Source organism: Phascolarctos cinereus, unplaced genomic scaffold, assembly GCF_003287225.1.
Source record: "Phascolarctos cinereus isolate Bilbo 61053 unplaced genomic scaffold, phaCin_HiC Scaffold_4;HRSCAF=312, whole genome shotgun sequence".
Taxonomy (NCBI): Eukaryota; Metazoa; Chordata; class Mammalia; order Diprotodontia; family Phascolarctidae; genus Phascolarctos; species Phascolarctos cinereus.
This window is the reverse complement of record NW_027555847.1, coordinates 698,773,348-698,795,235: the sequence shown is the minus strand read 5'-3', so window position 1 is coordinate 698,795,235 and position 21,888 is coordinate 698,773,348. Positions and strand designations below refer to the sequence as shown.

The following is a 21,888-nucleotide window of genomic DNA, read 5'->3' as shown; positions in this document are numbered from 1 at the left end:
TGGACTAGTTATCTGTTATCCCTCCTTCTGGTCATATGACCGGCCTATCCCTCTTTCTGTCCATATGGGCCCTGATTATGCCTTTTACATCACTTCTTGTGCACAAATCATCTTTGATAACATATTGCAGTCTTTGTATACCCATTGCCCATTTCTCCATCTTCTCTAGGTCATCATCCATAACTTCCATCCTTCAGAGAACATGGTCTTCCATGATTCCTAGTCATAGGAATGTAAATGAGTTTATGTAAATGAGAACAGACTGGTAGCATGTTCCTTTCTACTTGACCTAATAGCTTCCTTGCTTCCTTGACCTAGGCAGAGATTCACCTCTTGTAGGGTTACACAGGACAGGGAGGCTTTTCCTGGAAGAATTCCTTTTCTCCATTGGTTTGATGAATTTAGCAGTGGATATACTGGGAAACTGAGGCTAATGTGAGTCGGGAAACACTAGGGATAGGGTTTAGACCTTTTTGAAGGGAAAAGGGTGAGTATCAATTTGACCTGTGTAAAGGAGGCTCATACTACTCCACGTGGGCCCCTTCATGTCCTCTCCGAATCTCAATGTGATGGCCCCTCAGAGGCCACTTAATCCAACCCATACCCAAATCTCTCCTGTAAGAAAGAAGTTGAAAACAGGTCATAAAATAAATGGAAAGATTTAGTGACTATTGGGTTAAAGTCAATATCCCTAGGTTCTGATCTTGGGGAAGGGAGGGAGGATAAAGAAGAGGGATTTTTTTTTAATTGACCAGACCTCTGATTCCATGGCCAGAGAAGAAACTCCCTCTACCGAAACAGATCAAAGCCTGTTTTTGCAACTGAAGGTCTTGGAGAGTTGCCTGGGGCACTAAGAGATTAAATGACCTGGCTAGGGTACATCAGAAGTGGGACCTGAACCCAGGTCTTCCTGGCCCCAAGACCAGCTCTATCATGCTGCCTTTCGTTTGGGAATTAACCACCAGTAAATAACAAAAAAGCTTATGCATATGTGTACAATCATAGAATCCTGGAGATACCAAAGAGGCCAATCAGTTAAACTCATACTTGAAGAAAAATGCACTCTATAACACAGCCAATAAAGGGTATTTTGAAGATTTCTAGAGAGGGAGAATGGCTACTTGCCAAATCATCCCATTCCACTTTTGGACAGCTCGAACTGTTAGGAAGTTTTTCTTTATGTCAAGCCCAAATTTTCTCTTGTGGAAGAATTAACCCAATCCTCTGAATTTTTCATGGCTTAGCTAAGGTAGTTTTATTATTGGTGTCCAGAAAGGGAGAACTGGACCTTGGACACAAACTAAGGTGTCACAGTCATGTTCTCCAATCACGAGCAATATGGCTGCCTGATTTATGGTCTTACAACTGGGATAAGGAGACAAAGAATAAAGTGGGGGTGGTAGAGTTAAAATATGAGGGAGGGTAGCAGTGCAATTCCAGGAGAGGGAAGTACAGAGTCAGGAGACTGGATAAGGCATGGTTATTGGGATATTCTCAGAACACCGGTGCTTTCTGCTGTCCCAACCTCGAGAAAGCATTCTCTCCCACAGGAACACATTTTCTCATCGCTTCTTCATACTTATAATGCCTAGCACATCCATGGGCTTTGCAGTGATGTTTTGCTTTCTAGAAGAACAACAAATAAGACATGCCTAGAGCCCTGATTCCACTCTTCTTTGCAGCTCCTACCCCTTGCTCTTAGTTCTACCTGCTAGGGCCAAGCAGAACAAGTCAATGCAAATTTCTTTTTGAAGCTAACAGTCCTTCATATGCTGGAAGACAAGTTCCATGTTTCTCCAGGCTAAAGACTACAGTTCCATCATCTGATCTTCACACAGAATGATCAAAAGCCTCTGCTTGTCTTCCTCTGCCCTCCTGCCTCTCTCACCCAGAGTGTTGGCCATGCCTCCCAGTTTGATGTCATCTGAAGATTCAATAAGGATGCCATCTAACAGCTGTTTTTAAGTCATTGCTAAATATGGGAAGCAGCACAGGAACAAACATACATTCCTGGGGCATTCCACTGGAAACCACCTTCCAAGTGGACTGATAATTACCAAAAAAATCCCTGTTAATTAGGTTTGTCTGGCATGACTTGCTCTTGACGATTTTGGCCTTTTGTAATCACTGTATTTTCTAGATGTTCAAGAGCCATCCCTTCAATAATGAATCCTGGAATTTTGTCAGGAAAATAAAAATCAAGCTCATTGGACTATGGTTTTCAGAATTCAAATCCTTTCCCTTTTTTGAAAATATGGGGATATTTGCCCTTCCCTGGTCTTAAAGTACCTCTCTTCTTTGATTTTTCAAGATTGCTGGCAAGTGCTTCAACAATCACATCTGCCCTTTCTTTGACTATCGTATGATGCAGGTCAACTGGGTCTGATGCTTGAACATATCAATACACCACTGATCCTAAACTATCTTCCTAATTGCCTTTGTTAACTATTAGGTGGTATAGCGGATCAAGTGCCAGGCGTGGAGTCAATCAGAGCCATCTTCCTGAGTTCAAATCCAGCCTCAGACACTTGCTAGTTCTGTGACCCTAGGCAAGTCACTTAACCCTGTTTGCCTCAGTTTCCTCACTTGTAAAATGAGCAGAAGGAAATGACAAACCACTCCGGTATCTTTGCCAAGAAAACCCCAAATGAACTCACAAAGAGTCAGAAACAACAGAAACGACTCAACAACAACAAATTCCCTCTGCTGTCAATGCCTTATTAGCCATTTCCCTCCTCTCTCCTTACCTGTGCAAAGGTCCTTCTCCTTGGCAGAGAAAACAGAAGAAAAGTAAAGCACCACCTTCTTTCTGTTCCCACTTATCACCATTCCATCCATCCTCAAGCAACAGGCCTATCCCATTATCTTCTCCCCAGAAAAGTTTAAAAAAAAAACCCATGCTGTTTTGCTTTCTGCTTTCATTGCTATCATCAGTTGATTCTGAATGTTAGCACTCCTGACAATTCTTATAGGACCAATGCAACACCCTTATATTCATCCTATTCCCTTGCCCTTCCTTCCATCTTCTATGTCTTTTAAAACTCCAAGTTATTTGGTGAGCTCCCTATGATTCCATCAGTCTATTCAAACAACTTTTTCTCCTCCTCATTGAGATACTTAGTTCTTTAGAATTTCATTCTTCATAACTTCCTATTCCTCCAGGGCTGAGTTCCCCTATAGAATAGTGGGATCCTACTCATTCTCTAAACCCTTTGGAACCTGCTCTCCCCAAATCTAGGGTGCACATCAGACCATTCCTGTTTCTCCTCTCTTGTCTGTCACAAACTCTAACATGGAGTGGGTGTTTCCTCCAAAGGTCCTCATCGTCTCTGCCCTAGCAGCCAGTTCCTTGTCTTCTCCAGCTGCACTTATTTTGGACTCCTTTGACTTCTCCACCATGCCCCTGTGCCAGGTACCTCCCCTCCCACCCACACTTTCAGCTTTGTGTGTTGGAATGTAAACTCCTTGAGGGAAGGCACTCTCTCTTTTTAGTATTTGTATCTGCAGCACGTAGCACAATGCCTGGCATACAGTAGGCACTTAATAAACGTTTATTGACTATTAACTACTTGTTTTGTTGGTGAAAATCAGTTCCAGAACAGAAATTCTCCTCACTGGTTCTCTCGCCTTTTAAGGAATGAAATGATCACTAATGTAAAAAGAGAAATTAATTACTATTCTTTGGACAGAGGGAACAAACAGCCCAGCAGATGTCTGAATAATAAAATCTCCCATCATTACTATGCCATGGCTTCTTGCCAGGCTTGTGATGTTTCCCAAACTACTCCTCTATTTCCTCTTTCTGCCCAGGTGGTCTATAGTATAGGCTGAAGACAAGAGGAATTGTTCCTTCATCCATTGATCTTTCTCCAAAAGCTTTTTGCCGTGCTTTTCCCCTCAGATTCCTGGATTTCTTCGTGAATGTGCATATTATTAACATAGGATGCTAATCCAAACCATTTACTTTATGTTTTGAATAAGATAATGTCCTTTGAATAAGGTATATCTTGTTCTTTTTTAAAAAAAAAAAAAAGCACAGCCTTTTAGAACCCTATTCCTGTCATTGGGCCAGTGATACCCCATGGCCTAGCACAGCAAATGTGCCTCTTTATGTTCACTTCTAGTTCCCCTTGTTTATCAAATCTGTACATTTGTGTCTAGCCAGGCCTTTCTTGAATTTTCATTTCTGGCCTTTTCTATGGCTCCTCTTCCTGCATTGCAGCTGCTCTATGTGATAGCTAGTTGGGTGGATATGTAATCATTTTCTCCCCCCCCCCTTCCTTTTCAGCTCAAAACTCTTTGAATTCTATTTTTATCATCCTTCCCATTTTCAATTTGAAACAAGCTAAGTTTTCCTCTACAGAGCTCCTCACAGGTTGTGGTTTGTCCTTCATCCTCAAATAGAACCATGACATCAGGGAGATGATGCCATGACTTGAAAGTGAATTGGATTTAAGTGAGGGAGGGCTGTGCAAAGTCACCTACCTCACTTTCTCCTCCAGAGCCGTCTGGGTCCAGTGGCCAGATATAGATCAGGACACCTGGAGATGGCTCCCATGACCCTATCCAGTCAACAAGTCAAGTCAATAAGCAATTATTAACCATGGTGCCAGGCAGTGTACTTAAGCACAGGAGTTACATAGCTAGTAAGTGTGCAGGGCAAGATTTAACTCAAGTCTTCACTCCAAACCCAACACTCTCTCCATATAAGATGGATATCCATCAGGAGATGAGGAAATGGAGCTGAGAGGAGAACTGAATATGTAGATTTGTGAGTCATCTTCATAGAGATAACAGTCCAATCCATAGAAACTAATGAGATCACCTAAAGAGATACTGTGGAAAAGAGGAAAGAGTCCAAGACTGAATATACCCCTATGACATGGATCAGACATAGCTGGTGACCCTGCAAAGGAAACTGAGAATTAGTCAGAGAAGTAGGATGAAAATGACAGATCTGTCACAAAAACCAAGTGGGAAAAGATTTTCCAGCAGGAAGGAGTGGCCAACAATGTCAAAAAAAACTCTTAGGCCCTCAGCCATATAGTAAATAGTCAAAGTATATAAAGAGGCATTTTCTAAGAAATAAATCCAAGCTATCAATTGCCATCGGGCGGAGAAAGAGGGGAATGCTCCAAATCACTAAAAGGTAGAAATGAAAAATTAAAGCATCACTGAGGTTCCACCTTACACTCACCAGATTAGGAGATTTGACCATAAAAAAAGGGTATGACAAAAGCGGTGGAGATGCGGGAAAAGATACATTAATGCATCATTAGTGGAACTGTGAACTGATTCAGCCATCCTAGAAAGCAATTACTTAACTGTGCATACCACTGACACAATGTATACCTCCAAAAAGATCAAATACGAAAATGTCCTACACGTACAAAATTATTTATAACAGCTTTTTTTTTCTATGCAGGCAAAGAACTGGAAACTAATTGGGGGAGGGGAAAAAGGGGAGAGGGGACTCCCCATAAATTGGGAAATAGATGGACTAATTATGGTATATGAATAATGTGATGGAATATATTGTTCTGTAAGAAATGGTAATGTGGATGGTTTCAAAGAAACTTGGGAAGACTTGTATGAACTGATACAGACTGGAGTGAGAAGAACCAGGGGAACAACTTATAGAACATGAAAATTATAAAAACAAAACTTTCAAACACCTAAGAATTCTGATCAGTGCAATGACCAAATCTATTTGGCCAACCAAATGTAGTTGGTCACTGCACAATTTGCATAATTCCTGAGGACCCAGGTTGAAGCCTGCTGCCCATCCCCTAGCACAGAGGTGATGGACTCAGCGTGCAGATTAAGACATATTTTTTGGACACTGGCCATATTTCGGCTGATTATGCTTATTTGTTAGGAGGGTTTTGCTTTTCTTTTTTTCCCCCAATGAGCAGGGGGAGGTAGAAAGGACAGAAAAGATTTTGTTCATTGAAAAAACTGAAATTTAATTTCAAAAAAAATTTAAATTCTTTGAAACCTGACTTTGAGAAGGATTAAGACCAAGAAAAGGTCATTAGATTTAGCATATAACTTATAACTGATGACCTTGGAGAGAGTAGTTTTTAGTGAATGGTGAGGACAGAAGCCAAACTACAAGAGTGTGAAATGGAGGTAAAAACATAGAAGTCTTGTGTTGAAAGATTTTTCTAGGAGTTTGGCCATGAAACGAAGGAGATATGAAGTGAAGTAAGACAGTTTCAGGGGACGGTGAGGTCATGTGAAGATTTTTTAGGGACAGGAAGATGTAGGGATGTTTACAGACGGCCAGAAAGGAGCCTGCTTATAAGAGGTTGAAAATTAGGGCAAGGAAATGATAGAAGGAGCAAGCTCCTGGTGAAAGGAGAGGATGTAGTCAGGGGCACAAGTAGAGGCTCTGGTATGGCAGGGATCACCTCCTCTGAGACTAGAGCAAAGGAAGGGATGAGGGAATGATGATGAGGGGACGTAAAGCGTGGAATCAGGGAAGAGAAGCAGCTCATGGCAGCCTCGGGTTTTTCAGTGAAGCATGAGGCGAGGTCTGCTGAGAAGGGAAAGAGTCAGCATCAGGGGCTTGAGGAACAGCTGCTATGGGGAATATAATGGGGTCAATTGTGAAAAGGAGAATTGGTCAATGCAGTACTGAGGCCCCAGCTGAAATCAGACATCAACTTGTAGTATACTCAGTCAGCACAGCTATATGGCATCCTCCACTGGCTTTTTGCAACTTGAAACAAAGAATGTAGTTTGGTTTTTGTTTTCTTTTTTTAGGCTGAGAGAGGCTCAGTAGCTAGCCCCAGGTCACACAGCTAGGAAGTGGTTGAAGCAGGATTTGAACTCGGGCATATTATGACTTCAAATCCCATGCACTTCCCACCACACCACCTAGCTGTTATTATTGTTGTTGTTGGGTGACCTTTCTTTCTGGCCACCTTAAAATATCTGCCCTGGAGTTGGGTCAAGCATGAAATTTGTAACTTTGCATTCTTCCAAGTTGTTTTCCAGAAGAATGGGGCCAATTCTGTGCCACTAATAGTGTGTTATTTGTGCCTGTCTTCCCATAGCTCTTCCAAGAGCCGTCTCAGTCTCTTATCTCCTCTGTGTCCATTTGATGCATGAGACAACACCTCAGTGTTTCAACGGACATTTCTCTTATTAATGGTTTGGCACATTTTTCCACATGGTGGCGGTTGTTAGCTCACTTGTATGCTTTTGAAAACTTCTTGGTCATATCCTTTGACCACCTTCTCTTCTGAAATATGTTGAGTCATATATTTGCATTGATTCCCTATACATCTCGGATACAGCCTTTTATTACAGATGTGCAAAGATCTTCCCCACTGATGGGCATCTTTTCTTACCTAAAATTGCACTGATATGATTTGCACAAGAGCTTCTAAAATTGTATGCAGTCAAAATTGTCTTTGCCCTTGGTGACCTGCCCCACCCGTGCCCCCACACTCCATTTGGTGAGGAGTTCTCCCAATAGCCAAAGTTGTGAGATTTACCTATCATGTTCTGTTCTCTACTTTTGTTATGATCTATGTTTTTATGTTTGTACCTTATTCACTTGGAGTTTACTGAAGCATACAACATAAGCCATTTGATTAAATTTATTTTCTGCTAACCAGCTCTCCAGATTTCCCAGCAGTTGTTAGGAATAGGGAGTCCTTTCCTCCAATGGTTTACATTCTCGGGTTGATGAAACATTGGGCTACTGTGTTCATGTGCTTTTAGGCCTTGCTTGCCTAACCCATCAATGATATAATTTCATAACCTCTCATACTCTACAAGAAACAGGGGATGAATTCAAACTGGACATTAAACATATTCTTACAGAAGTTTCATTTGATCAGCTCAAAAGCTCAAGCCAGACACTCTGAGTTTCCATGCCTTTAATTAATGATTAATGACTGGAGAAAATGAAACTCTCAAACAAATGCATTGTGCGTTAGCCTACAGTACACATCTGTGAGTCTGTGTGGATGGTGGAATTGTGATGAGGTTGCAGGAGCATCAGATCCCCTGAGTTTATGTCTCAGCCCGATGAGTTCTGCCCTGGATCCCGAAGGGCACTTGTCTTAAATTCTCAGAATTGGTGGTTCACTTCTTAAATGCCCTGTCTATCTCACAAGGCTGACGAGGTGATGTATGGAAAGTACTTTGCAAATCAGAAATCAAGTATAATGGACTCATTATGTTAATGCCCAAAGTCACAATCTGGCCCTCTGAATTATTTTTAGGCATAATTATTTCAGTCAAGACACGTTCTGAACGACAACTCTCAAGGCTGAAAATGATTAATCATCAACTGGCCACGAAAATCCAGCATCTTGAATTCAGCTGCACTGAGAAGGTAAGACAAATGAGAGCCTCAAGTAAGATAGATGATTGATGGTTTCAACAGTAACTACATGTATGAGCGTCAGGGATGTTCAGAATGTAAAGTTGATCTCTGTTTTTGAAACAGGAACAAGAAATTGAAAGACTTACCAAACTTTTGAGAGATCATGGACTTCTCCAGTAGCTGAACTATGCAACATTTGCCTAACCACATGGAGAGGAAACATCTTGTGGGAATGACTGGCCTCGTGTACATGTCTGTGAAATACCCTGGGTGTCTCCAGGGTTATTTCTGGAAATGATCTGGAACCTTCATTTTACTTGTTCTCATCAGGTCTGATTATGTCCAGATGTTACATAGTTCCTCCTAAGAGCTGTCTTTTTATCTTGATATGAAGAGAGTTCCCTTGACAACAAATGCTTCATAAGCTACCTTTTCTCATCTTCCAAAGTCTAAAAACTTGTTTGAAAATGAATACTAGAACTGGATGGGTTTGTATGAAATTTAGTTTTGCCAAATGTATAGTTTCACATATATTTCAGCACTGGATTCCCTAGTTGTGGACATTCTGAAAGACAAAAGTAATAAAAAAAATTATCTTAAGACTCCAGGTGATTACAGGAAGGTCATTTTATTCATGAGCTAATCAGAAAGGTCATGTGTCCTGTTACTTATCACTGACCTCCTGCAGTTTGGGCCTTTCCATGGATGTTGCTCAGGAACCCTCTGTAGCAACCAGCTTAAAAATGCAGTGTGAATCTAATTGTATTTATTTATGCCTCTGTCTGACATTTTTTGAAACTACCACGCAATTAATGTACGTGAGAAGCCGCCTGGTTTGCCTGAGCCCTCCCCCTAGATTCTCTTGCCACAATAATGATGAACTCTAATAATCCACCTCCATTCTGTAGCATCCCAGGAGTGTTCCTGGGCTGGGCTTGGGATGGCACATAGCAATTAGATCAAAGACTAGACTGCAATTAATGGGATATTCGAGCAAAGAGCTTTCTTTATAGCCTTTGTATTATACTTCTAACATTTTTGTATGATATTGTACTATTTTTGTACTTGTTTGCATATGGAAAGAAAAGGAAGGACAGCCTGAATTGAACAGCTATTGCTTCTAAAGTAATTTTGATGTTAAAGCAGAGGATGAATTAAGGGGTTGGATTTCCTTAAGAATAAGGAGAAGCAACATTTATATGGCACTCTGCTAAGCAATTTTAAAATAGTATCTCATTTATCACCCTGGGAGGAAGGTACTATTATTATCTTTATTTTATTGCCAAAGAAACTGAGGCAAACAGAGGTTAAATGACTTGCCCAGGGTCACACAACTAGTAAGGGTCTAAGGCCAGACTTCTGAACTCATGCCCTCATGAGCCTGAGCCCAGCATGTTATTCAAGGCACTGCCAGCTGCCTCTATCTAAGACAAACCCACAAACAGGTTGTCCTAAACATATTCCTTCCCACAATGCTGAGTCAATTTTCTTCCCCTTTTGTTTTGTTTGAATATGAAGGCTAAATGTTGCAGGGCTGGGCAGGACCCTACTTGGCCTATCACCTCATTTTGAAACAAAACCAGGGAGACAGAAGCTCTGAGGTCACCTGGCCCAGCATCTAGCTGCGAAACATCTTTGACAGCTGGTCATGCAGGCTTTGCTTAAAGCCCTCCACTGAGGGGGGAGCTAACTACTTTCTGAGGCATTACATTTGTGGACACTTGACTGTTAGGAAAGTCACTTTATACTGAGACAAAACTGCCTCTACACCTTCCACCCATCACTCCTCGCTTTGCCCTCTGGAGCCAGAATAAATTGCATCTCTCTTCTACAAAACAATCCCTCAGATATTTAAAGACAGCTATCCTATCTGTGCCTCCCCCTCCAAGCTCTCTAAGTCTTCCACTTCCTTCAACCAATTATTGTATGGCATGGTTTTCAGGCATAGCAGAAAGTGCACTAGGATTGGAGGCAGGAAGATTCATTTTCACCAGTTTAAATTTAGCTCCAGATACTTAGAAGCTGTGTGACTCTGTTTGCCTCTATTTCCTCATCTGTAAAATGAGGTAGAGAAGGAAATGGGCAAACACTTCCATATCTCTGCTAAGAAAACCCCAAATGGGGCCACGTACAGCCGGACACAACTGAAGTGACTGAACAACAGCAAAAAAATGGTTTCCAGACCTCACTCCACCGCACCCTGGCCTGCCTCAATGAGACATTCATGCACTGGCTTGTCAACATCCTTCCTAAAAGTGAGTACCCCAAACTGAAGAAAGCCTTCAAATGCAGTCTGGGCAAGGCAGAGCTAAGTCTCCCTCCCTGAGTGCTGCATTGGTGTTCAAGGAATATCTGGAGGGTTTTAGCCAAATCTGATTTCACCACTGTAGGGGAACTCCAATGAAGAAACCGCCTCAGTTGATGCTAATCAACCCTCACTCTGTCACTTGCTATCTTGGGATCCTGAGAGGTGAAGTGACTGGACCATGGCCATGCAGCCAGGATGGGTCAGAGACCAGCACTCGTATCTGGGTCTTCCTGACTCAGGGGCCAGCTCTCTATCCTACACCATGTCGGGCAGCTCCTCTTGGTAGGATTTGTGAGAAGACACAGACAGGAACTGCATCGATGAGCAGGCACAGATCTGGTCCCCTGAAGCCTGGAAATCCTATGAGCTTCTTGGACCTCCTCCTTTGCCAAAATCAAGAAAAGCCCAGGGAGAAGTAACAAGAGAAACCTTAGGGAAGGAATGTTCTAGAAGTCAAAGGCAGAAAGGAACAGAGGAACGGTGTGGCGCTCAGACTCACGGGGAATCATCAGCCCAACAGCCACAATTCTCAGGGCTAACAACACTTGACAGCAGCACAGGATTTCCTGAATTTAGTAACTACTTACATCATGCAAATGGAAAGAAGAAATTGGAGGGCAGCTTGGCATCAATGGTGGGCTGAGCCTTGTAACCGGCTTCTGCTGGTGCAGACACATCAGTAAAACTAACCACGGTAGAAACCTGTACTGTCCTTCCATGTTCTAACTCAGTCTGAAAGGAAAAAGGAAGAGGTACACAAGTCCTGAACAGCTGGTGTGCTAGCTGCCAGGGTTAGCAGAGACTGGGAAATTTTTCACTCTGTTGTTGACTCTCCACTCCCACCCCTCACCCCCCATCCCCAGCTTGATTGACTCACAGTGTAAATGTGGATGAGAAATATAATTTTTATTTGCTTAGTAAAATTATTAAAATAAAACCACTGATGGGTAAATACAGATAAAATGAGCCAATAAAGCATTTTGAGACGCAGGATAGAAGGTAATTTTTTTTTCTCAAAGTTTCAATGAATAAAACATTTGGTCTATTTGCATTCCTAGATGAATTTTCAAAAAAATTAAAAACAAAAACCTACTTTTAAAGTCTTTTAAAGGTTTTACTGTGCATAAAACCTGTTACTAATGAATATTCTTCCCTCCCCAAAACAAAAAGATTAAAAAAATTATAACTAAACTGTTTTTGAATGCTCAAGGAGGAATAATACACGTAACGCACTTTCTGATCTTGGCAAATATATACAATGTTTGTGTTTTGAAACATGTCACATGACCCCCTTTAAGCAAAGATTAGTCATACCTTGGAAAAAGCAGATGAAATCATTTGCACAGCAACACTGACTATTTTGGCTTGTGGATTCACTAAGGAACCATACTTAGTCCACTTCACTCTTATATCATAGACCAGTGGAATCAAACATGGCTCCTGGAAGAGTAAAATGACAATCTTCCATTATTCCATGGAACCATTTTCTGATATCGAATGAAATCCAAGCTTTAGTTTTTCTTTTTTTACAGTTTCATCTTTTCAATAATGTTCTGAGCAAAAGAATAAACATTTCCTAAAAGTTTGGATAAAATGGCCTAACAAGTACTATTTCTGCTTTCAAGTATTCCTTGTACCGAAAATATCTTACCGGCTAGGGTGTTAATTTTTAGATATCCTTACACTCTAATAATAAACTTTTTTTCTTTTAACTTTTGATTCGTGCATTAATTAGATTTAAGTGAGAGTTGCACGAAGTGGTCAGCCTCTCTCTCTCCTTCAGAGTCACCACAGTCCAGTGGCAGGCCAGAGTCAAGACAATTAATGATGGCTGGGGATGCAATGGATGACCTTGGTGTCTCAACCAATAACTAGCCTCCTTTGCAATTTAGGGCAACTCACTTAGGTTTCCTACAGCTTAGCTGTTCTGGCTTAGAAATGGGGAAAATCCTCTCTGGCTTCTGCCTCTCTGGCTTGGTACCAGGGACAGTTATCTCTGAAGGAGCTGCTGACGATCACAGTATCAACAGAAAGGCAGGCTCCTGCACAGAATGATAAGTGATGTGTGTATCACCTTGGACGTATTTCCAAAGTATTTTTGGATCAAAGTAGGCACACCTTTCCCTTGAAAAAATGGTAAGAGCTTTTCCATGGGAATTCAGGAAGAAGCTCTCATTTTCAGGATCTCCCTTCTCTCAGAGAGGGAAAGAGCAAAGGGCTGGCAAAGGAGCTATAGCTCCTAAAAGCCTTTCAGCCCCTGGCCCCTGCCTTCAGTGCCCAACAGCAGGGCCTCGGAGGTCACTGGGGATAGGGGCACTCCTGGGGTTGAACTTGTGCCTAAGAAGCTTATTAGCATACAAGCTAGCAAGAGGGCCTACTGCGGCTAGGGGAGGAAAAGTCCACATGTCCACCCTGATTCAGGTTCTCTGGTCCATACTTCTTGGAAGAAAAGCAGCAAAACCTTGAGCCTGCCAGATCATCAGAAGCTAGCAAAGAGGCAGCAGGACATGGGGGCAAGAACTATGGCCACTTCCCTCCTCGTCTTGTATTTGCCCAACTGACCAAAGCAGCCAAGCCGATTCAGGACTAAGCTGCTTGTTTCTCAGAAGAGTGGCCTGAGCGACACCATCTCCAAGGGGGACGCCGAGAACTCCAGTCTGAGCCTGCGGATCCTCTTCTAGCAACGTTCTCCCTCTGCTATAAATAGACTGAATCGTATGAGACAACTGCACGAGAGACCAGCAAGATCGGCCTCTTAGGCAGAGATGGAGAACTTGCCTCCAGTGACAGAGGCCCACGCACATTCCTTACAGCCTAGACAAGGAGAAAGGCGGGCAGGGAAAGCATCACAGGGAGTGGGGGGGGGGGCTAGCAGAGTTATCAATCCCATGAAACTCATTGGGGATTTTGGACAAAAAGTGCTCAGTATGGGTTGCATCTGTAGCCTAAAGAGCTGATATGATTGGTTGCTGACAGCATGGCAGAGTGGGTAGAGCACCGGATTTTAGAATCAGAGGACTCCAAGGTTCAGTCACCCAGCCAACAGACATGTAGTAAGGGCTTACTCTACCCCAGACTGGGCAAAGAGCTAGCGGTAAACAAGAGAAGCCACTTGTTTGTGTATGACTCGGAGCTTCCTCATCTGCAAATTGAGAAGGGGTTGGGCTCAGTCTAATCCTACATCCTGTGACCCCGGAAGGTCATGATGCTGATCACAGAGACCTCTGGATCCCTTTGAAACAGTCTGGAGGTTATAAAAATCATAGACTGCCAGAGAGAAAAGAAATGAGGCTGAGACTGCAGAGACCACAATGTGATTGCTTATCTCAGCTGGACCCGCCTTTGACTCCTCCTGAAATGATGCTCTATCACACCTCCAACCTCTGCAGTGGCCAGAAAAGGAGCATGAAGCCCAGGGAGGAGAAAGAAGAGCCGAGGACTAGAAACCAGAACAGGTTTTCTGACTCCCAGGTCACTGTGCCTTTCCAAACACCACACCAGCCCCCTCAAATCCTCTCCATTCTGCCATGAATTTCAAGGGAGGGAGAGTAATAGTAGGACAAATGTTCAAACATATCAGAGTGTCTGTTTCTTCAGAGTCTTTTCTATACAGGTGAGTCCAGAAGTCCAACCTGCCACACTGGACATCTTAATGAAAACAAAAATCAAAACCACCCTCCAAGAATTAGGAATTATCTTTACCTGTCCTTTTGCTGTAAACATGGAAAAACGGACAGGCACCCAGTCCTGCAAATTCTGGGCAGGAGAATTTCCAAAAGAAGAGACATAGTCTGGGAAGCTCTCCCCCATCAGTAATCTTTTTAGTCTTCTCCCAACTAGTTGGCAATTGGTAGTTTTAGTCAATCTTTCAGAAAGAAAAAAACAAAATATTAACCAGCTGACAGTTCCTAACAAAGACATGCTGACAGTCTCCTGCTCTTCTGCCTCTCTTTCCCCCTGAAAAGGAGCTCCACTGGATGGGAGTGGCTAACCTTGTCTCTCAATGTAGAACTCAAATCCTAGGGATTTGATTACAGAGAGATGTCCAAGCAGCCACAGCCAGGTTTGTTCTCTCTGGGGTATTGTATAGTTTAAATTCAGAAAAAAAAAATTGGGAGCAAGGGAAAGACTTGCTGTGAATTCACAGGAAATGCACATTTTCCCATTCTTACTGAAGTGAATTACAAATAGTGGCAGTATTTTTCTCTAGTATTTTATCAATTTATCTAAGACACTTCACTCCAATGAATGGATGAAAAACAATTTATTAAACATCTACTATGTGCCAAAAGTGACCCTGCTCTCAAGGAGACTGCATTCTAACAAGAGGAGACAATGCATATAGGAAGTGGTGTCTAGGGAAGGGAGTTTTGGTCTGAGGAGTCACAGGGATTTTAGAGTATCAGTCAGTCAACAAACATTAAACAAATGCTTACAATTTGCACTGAGTATACAAAGAAAGGCAAAAACCCAGTCCCTACCCTCGAGGAGGTAACATTCCAATGAGAAGGCAACATGCAAACAACTCTGTACATGGATGAAATAAAAAGCAGAAGAAGGGACTTCCACTACAGGCAGAAGCCAAGGGGGAGAGGGAGTGACGGCTGCACAAGACACGGTCAGCGCAGAGTCTGCTTGGAGGCAGAGAGGAGGAAGAAGACCGCAGGCGTGGGGGCCGAGGGGCCCAGCCTGCTCCACCTTCCCAATCCCAACACTAGAATTAACCAGTTCATTTCTCTACCACCCTTCACTGTTGAATGCCTTGCCCCCGGTCCTATTTCTGCTTAAGCCTGGCCAAAACCACAACCGTGCGTCAGTGCCACTTTGACTACCACTAACAGGATTCTGAAGAGAGCTGCAGGAAACCATAGAACTCTGCTGACTGCACAGACTACAATGTGATTGCCCCTCCTTTGACTCCTCCCTAAATGCAGCTCTATCGCACCACTACATTGGCTTTCATTGCACACCTCTCAAGCTTCCCACGCTTCCCCTTTAGTTCTCTGCTGAGGATCTCGAGGCCATTCACCTGGAGCTCTCTCTGATCCCCCTTCTCCATATCTCAGAGCCCCTTGACATCACCCTTCCCCTACTCTCTTCTCCTTCCCAACACCCTTGACTCCATTCCCTCCTGCTCTGGCAAACTGTCCCCACCATCACCCTCACTCTCTCTCCTCTTCCATCTTTACCTAGCCACCAGTTCCTTCCCTATTGCCTACAAACCTTACCAAGTCTCTCTTAAAGACCTACGCACTTGACCAGCTCCCCCAAGATATCATCCTATATCTCTCCTCCCTCTCACAATCACACTTCTAGAAAAAGCTGTCTCCTCTCACCGCCTTCACTTCCTCTACTCTCAACCACTCCTTGATCCTTTGCAGCCCGACTTCCAGCCTCATAGCTAGATTGTACTGCTTTCTCCACAGTTATGGAGGACCTTTTCATGCCCGTATCTAAAGGCATTTCCTCAGTCTTCGTGCTTCCAGACCTCTTTGTGGCATGAAGCACTACTAATCATCTCTGCACCTGGACGCTCTCTTCTCTTCTCTGGTTTTCAAGCTGCTGTTCTCTCTCGGTTTGCCTACCTGGAGAAACATCCACGCCGTGCCTCCTCACAGCGTGCACCCAAAGAGCAGGCCACCTCTCCTCCCCCTACACTCTCTCTCAGTGAATCTCCTTAGCTCCCTTGAGCTTAATGATCCTCTTTGCAGAAAACATTTAGGTCCATCCCTAGCCTCTCCCACAACTCCAGTCCCATATCACCAACTGCCTACTGGACACTGGGAGCTGGCATCTCAAACTCAACACACCCACAACAGAATTCATTCTCTTTCTCCCCAAACCCATGCCTCTTCTGCATTTTCCTAGTCTCCTAGGTCTATTAAAGGGACCACCAATCTTCCAGTCCCCAGGTTTACAAGCTTAGAACAACCATCCTTCTCTCTCATTCTATACATCCAACATTCCAGGTCAGCTCCTTTCTGCCTCCACATTTCTTGTAATCATCCCCAAGTCTCTGCTCACAGATCTCCATCTTAATTCCCACCTTCATCTCTTCTCACCTAGCCTATTATAATTACCTACTGACTGGCAGACCTGCCTCCAGTCTCTTCCCACTCCAGTCCATCTTCCCCACAGCAGCCAAGCTGATTTTCAAAAATCACAGACCTCCTATTCAGCAAACAAGAGTACCTATCTATTACCTCCAAGAGTACACACTCCTCTGCTAGGCATTTAAAGCCTATCACGATTGGAATCACAACCCACTTTCAAAACTGAATCTTTACTATTCCCAATCACTACATTCACCTAGACATCTGTTACAGAGGATGCTCTCTGTCCCATGGAAATGCCTTTGCACTAGCCATCCCCCATGCCCAGAATGCCCATCTTTTCCACCTCTACTTCTTCCTCTTTCCTTTAAAGCTCTGCCAAAGCACTTCCTTCTGCCTGAGGCCTTGGCTCCCCCACAGCTCTGATAGTGCCTCCCCCACCCCAAATTACGCTGTGTTCATTCTAAGTGTATTTTGTATACACTTAGACTGGTGCCTGTTGTCTTCTCCAATAGAATGTATGCTGCTCGAGGGTTTCATCCTTGTCTTTGTAAATCCCCAGTGGCAAACACAAGGCCTGGCATACAGTGGGTGCTTAATCAAAGTGAGTAACTGTCACACTTCTCAGTAGCCATGACGGTACTGATTCATTAACTGTTTCCTGCTGCTGTCGGTGACCCACGGTTTAAGAAGCGCTGAAGGGGTTGCGAGAGGAAAAAGTTTAAGAATCCCTGTCTAGAGAAAGACCAGGAGATGGGAAGGGGAGGTGAGGGACAATGCGTTAAGAGGTCAGACGTCAAGACTCATGGATGGGGGCCAAAGACAGAGAATGGATTGTGAGTTTTCACTCCTGCCCTGAGGCAGGCTCAGGTTTCTCCTGGACAGAGGGTGGAGAACCATCTTGGCAGGGAGGGTGCCTGCTAGATAGACTGAGTAACAGTGAAACCAGAAACTACATTATGGATTTCATACCAACTGAGCTTGTTCAGAGTTAAAGGGGTTTTCTGTTTGTTTCAGGGTTCTTTTCATGTACCCAGAAAAAGGTAGTAATATTTTATTATCTAATCATCAGAAACGTGATTGTTAAATGGTAAAAGATTAATCTCTTACCTTATTTTGCATCCAGTCACCATATTATAACCAAAAACTACTGGTTTTCTAAGTCCTTCTGCTAATAAACAGTTCTGCTCAGCTGTGCTGTGAAAAATGGTAAACTGTCCATATCTATTAGTACTCTGAACAATCTGAGATGTTCACAGAGTTAAGAGAAAATACAACCAATGCTAAAGATATAACACCAATGGTTCATAACTGTAGAGTGTTATGCAGTTTATAAAGCTCCTTTTCGGGTCACAAAACCCTATTTGTTAAACAATGGGAGAATTCTTATCCACGTTTAACAGAAGAGGAAACTGAGGCTTATAGAGATATGGAGATGTGCCCTTCAAACACACTAACGGACTATTAGCCAAGCTGTGAATTGGTTCAACCATTCTGGAAAGCAATTTGGAACTACGCTAAGAAAGGGGCAGGAAAAGGGAGGTACGTATTAAGAAATAAATGTAAGTGATACAAAGCCAAAAGATGGTGATAAAAATGAAGCTGATAAGCAGCAGAGCTCACACTTGAACCCAGGTCTTCTGTCTCCAATCTGCTATGATTTCTAGACCACCAGGCTGCCATTCTAGCACTAGGTGGGCATAAGTAGCCTAAAACATTTTATATATATTTTGTATATTTGAGGCCCAGTCTTCACTGCCTTTTATAGTGCCTTTCAGGCAGCCTCTGGCAAGACAAAGATGCAGCTTTCCTGTGCCTCAAGTTCCCTAGATACATATGAGTTTTTCAGTACTTTCTTCAGGGCATCATTATGACTATTTTCATTGACTAGTATCAGCTGAGGAAGAGATGAGATGAAAAACGGGCTTCACTCAGTGTCAGCTGCAGATTTTCATAATCACTAAACTGGTTCATAAATCTCTTATGCACATTAGTATCTCCAGATTTGGGGCAACTAGATGGCTCAGTGGATAGAGCACTGGGCCTGGAGTCGGGAAGATCTGAGTTCAAATCCACCCTCAGATACTTTAGCTGTGCAATCCTGAGCAAGTCACTTAACCTTTGTTTGTCTTAATCCACTGGAGAAGGAAATGGCAAACCGCTCCAGTATCCTTGCCAAGAAAATCCCATACGGACATGAAGAGACAGACACAAAGAGCCGGACATTACTGAACGTATGAACAAGAGCAAAATCCCAAGATTTAATTAAATAAGTAGCACTTACAGAAACTCATGAAAGCCAGCAAGTATTGGGGAAGAGAACAAGCTGGTGCCCAAAGACCGTGCACACTTGTCAGTGAAAGCGTGCACCCAACGGGGCAGATACAGAGTCATGTGTCACCTGACCCTTGTCCCACATTCCTTCCACTTACTACAGGTTCCACAACCAAATACAAAGTCATCACAGGCTCTGGGGTCCGCAGACATTTCTACCGTGAGTCATAATTTTCTGTTTACTAAAACATTTTCCCCAGTCTCCAAAAGTTTCCCCTTAATATGCAGCTAGATCAGTAACTGGGGCAGAATTGGTCTCAGTAAGTCCTAGCTGGGAAAAAATGCCCCCATTTCCCTAAATAGTCTAGAGGACTTAAAAATATACAGAGACAAGACATGATCTCCAAATATTGGCAAACCTAATAGACAACCAAAAAGGATATTCTATCTCAAATCCAGCTATTAATGGTAGTCCCGGAACATAACCTGGATTTCCACTGAGAGGGAATGACTTAATATTTTGCTGAAAGACAAAATATAACAAAGAAAAATCTTATTTTTATTCAGAAAAAGGCAGAAAAAATTGAGAGCTTTAATAAAGCCTAGAATATCAAACAATAAGACGTCCTCCCCCACAAACAACTACAAATAAAACTACTTAATGCAGGCGCACATCTTGCTGTAAAATAACAAGAGTGTGTTGTCCCTAAGAGAAAAAGAAATTAACACAATTCCACCATAAAGCTCTACTACAAATGACTCCAGTGTTCAGCACAAACCACGTTATGGTTGGCACTTTACAACCTGAGGTTTTAAGTCTTAAAATATGATGATTTTAATCACTTGGCAAGCATCTGTGTTAAAATGACAAAAATTACCTGAAGAAATTGAACCTGAAATTGCTGTTGGAGTGGAAGCATTGAGCTGCTGACTGTCCCAAGAAGGAAATGGATATCAGCCTTTGTGATTTCACCTGCCTCTGTGTATGTGATGCTGTACTTTAACTGAAAATAAAACCACACACAACTTATGGCCCCTTTCCATTTAGAATCAAAGCATATACTCACAGAACTATGGAGCTGGATGGACCTTGGAGATCATGTAATCTAATCCTCTTCTTCTTTCACAGATGGGGAAAGTAAGGCCCAAGAGGGAAAATAACCTGGCCAAGGGCACATAGCTAGCTATTGTGACCTTGGAGAAGTTACCCAAGTCTCTCATTTTAGCAGCTACATTTAGCATACTGAAAAATACTAAAGAAAATAGAAAGAACAAATCCTTCTCTGTTCCTACACTTCTTGGAGACTTATTTCTCCACTACAATCTCAACTGGGTCATGAAACCCACCACAGTCTCAGGCATGCCCCTCACACCATAAACAAGGATGAGCGCTCAAGTCAGAGGATACCCAAATGGATACTTTGTGCACCGCGCACCCACTGGCATTTGCAGAATATAACTAATCTCGTCGTTCACACTTTGAATGTTTGCCATTCAAGTCTAACATTTTAAAAGCTGGAAACAAAATGTGACCAATGTTTGGGGGACCCAAAGAGCAACATACAAAATGACAATTACAATGTAAATAGAGTCAACACAGAGGGGCAAGAAAGCCCAGGTCAAACCCAACAGCCAATGTCCATTCCATGCCGTTACACAAAGGACACACCTCTGACCACCCTCCTCTCTTCTAGTTAGTATAGAAAGCAAGTTTCCTTTCAGCAGTTGATAAATTCAATCTTTGGGCACAAACTGTCACTGTCACCATTTACTCCTTGGAGGCTTCAGGATGAAGCATAATTAATTAATCTATCTTCACAAGATAATCGACTCCTAGATGCCAACAGGAGAACAAACAAAAATGGGAAACAATGTGGTCTACTGAAAAAACAACATTTGGGGAGGAGTTTCTGATGACTGTCCCAAGGCATGCAGTTTGATTTTGCCTTAAATAAATAAAGCTTCACCAAAAAAACAAAATCAGGCACCTACCTTAAGAACAACATTAGTGCAGGCTTTCAGACCATTGATATTGACAAAAGTGGGATGCAAAAGAGCATCACTCTGGGTATTCTGAGTCACTGTTTTATTTAGAGATTGCAGAAATACAGCCCGGACAGTGACAGGAATCTGCAAAGTGTTATAAATGGATTGTTCAACACACTTCACAAAAACATGTATCTACGTCTAAGTTCCATAGCTATAAACCTTTGCAATACCTGTTAGTTTGACTTTAACATATATTCTATCTCCTATGACATCTATAGTTCAATGTTAAAGACACTTTGGCTCAATAGCACATGTAACCAAAGGGCAAAACTAATTAAAGTTTTCTATCTGCATAAAATAAGTGGCTCTTACATGTCTAAGAGCACCCAAAGGAGTGCCTGTTAGCTAGTGCCTAGATCTGGAAGACAGATGGAGACTCTTGTACTATTATATATGGATTCCTTGTTCAGATCATCATAAGTCAAGCCAGGTTCTTCTCACTTGTGTTAAAATTGTATCTTTTTTTTAAGCAATTGGGGTTAGGTGACTTGTCCAGGGTCACCCAGCTAGTAAGTGTCGAGTGTTTGGTCTGAGGCCGGATTTGAACTCAGGTCCTCCTGACTCCAGGGCTGGTGCTCTATCTGCTGCACCACCTAGATGCCCTTAAAATTGTATCTTGTTTGTGACCCCTGACCAGCCTCCCCTCTTCTGGTCAGTATAGAAAGCAAATTTTATAGGCAGCCAATATAAAATAGCAATAGCAGGAAATAAGATCACAAAGAGAAACCTAGAAGACATGTACAAACCATCCCAAAGACCAGAGGAGCACAATCTACAAACTGTATCACACGTTAACTAAAATTCACATCCCGTTAAGATGTGCCCAATCAGGAGAAACCATCGAGGTGCTGTTTGTCAAG

At 42.7% G+C, this 21,888-nt stretch overlaps 2 protein-coding genes across 11 annotated transcripts in view; one reads left to right on the top strand and one right to left on the bottom strand.

The window, feature by feature from the left end:
• The window catches only part of HVCN1 (hydrogen voltage gated channel 1), a 40,086-nt gene extending 31,137 nt beyond the window's left edge, over nucleotides 1-8,949 (top strand). For all 5 annotated transcript variants that reach the window (XM_020970235.2, XM_020970231.2, XM_020970232.2 and 2 more), the window contains 2 exons: nucleotides 8,241-8,353; nucleotides 8,468-8,949. In XM_020970235.2, the coding sequence (XP_020825894.1) occupies nucleotides 8,241-8,353; nucleotides 8,468-8,524 (170 nt within the window). In that variant the 3' untranslated portion in view covers nucleotides 8,525-8,949. The remainder of the gene's footprint in view (nucleotides 1-8,240; nucleotides 8,354-8,467) is intronic.
• TCTN1 (tectonic family member 1) overlaps nucleotides 7,878-21,888 on the bottom strand; it is a 51,680-nt gene continuing 37,669 nt past the window's right edge. For 3 of the 6 annotated variants that reach the window (XM_078154298.1, XM_078154301.1, XM_020970229.2), the window contains 8 exons: nucleotides 20,972-21,109; nucleotides 19,858-19,983; nucleotides 19,423-19,502; nucleotides 17,816-17,956; nucleotides 14,355-14,517; nucleotides 11,967-12,092; nucleotides 11,240-11,384; nucleotides 7,878-8,909 (listed from right to left, as the gene is read on the bottom strand). In XM_078154298.1, coding sequence (XP_078010424.1) covers nucleotides 11,241-11,384; nucleotides 11,967-12,092; nucleotides 14,355-14,517; nucleotides 17,816-17,956; nucleotides 19,423-19,502; nucleotides 19,858-19,983; nucleotides 20,972-21,109 — 918 coding nt within the window. In that variant the 3' untranslated portion in view covers nucleotides 7,878-8,909; nucleotide 11,240. Of the gene's footprint in view, nucleotides 11,385-11,966; nucleotides 12,093-14,354; nucleotides 14,518-17,815; nucleotides 17,957-19,422; nucleotides 19,503-19,857; nucleotides 19,984-20,971; nucleotides 21,110-21,888 lie in introns of all 6 variants that reach the window. The other 3 variants (XR_013486480.1, XM_020970228.2, XM_078154299.1) reach the window with 3 other exon arrangements.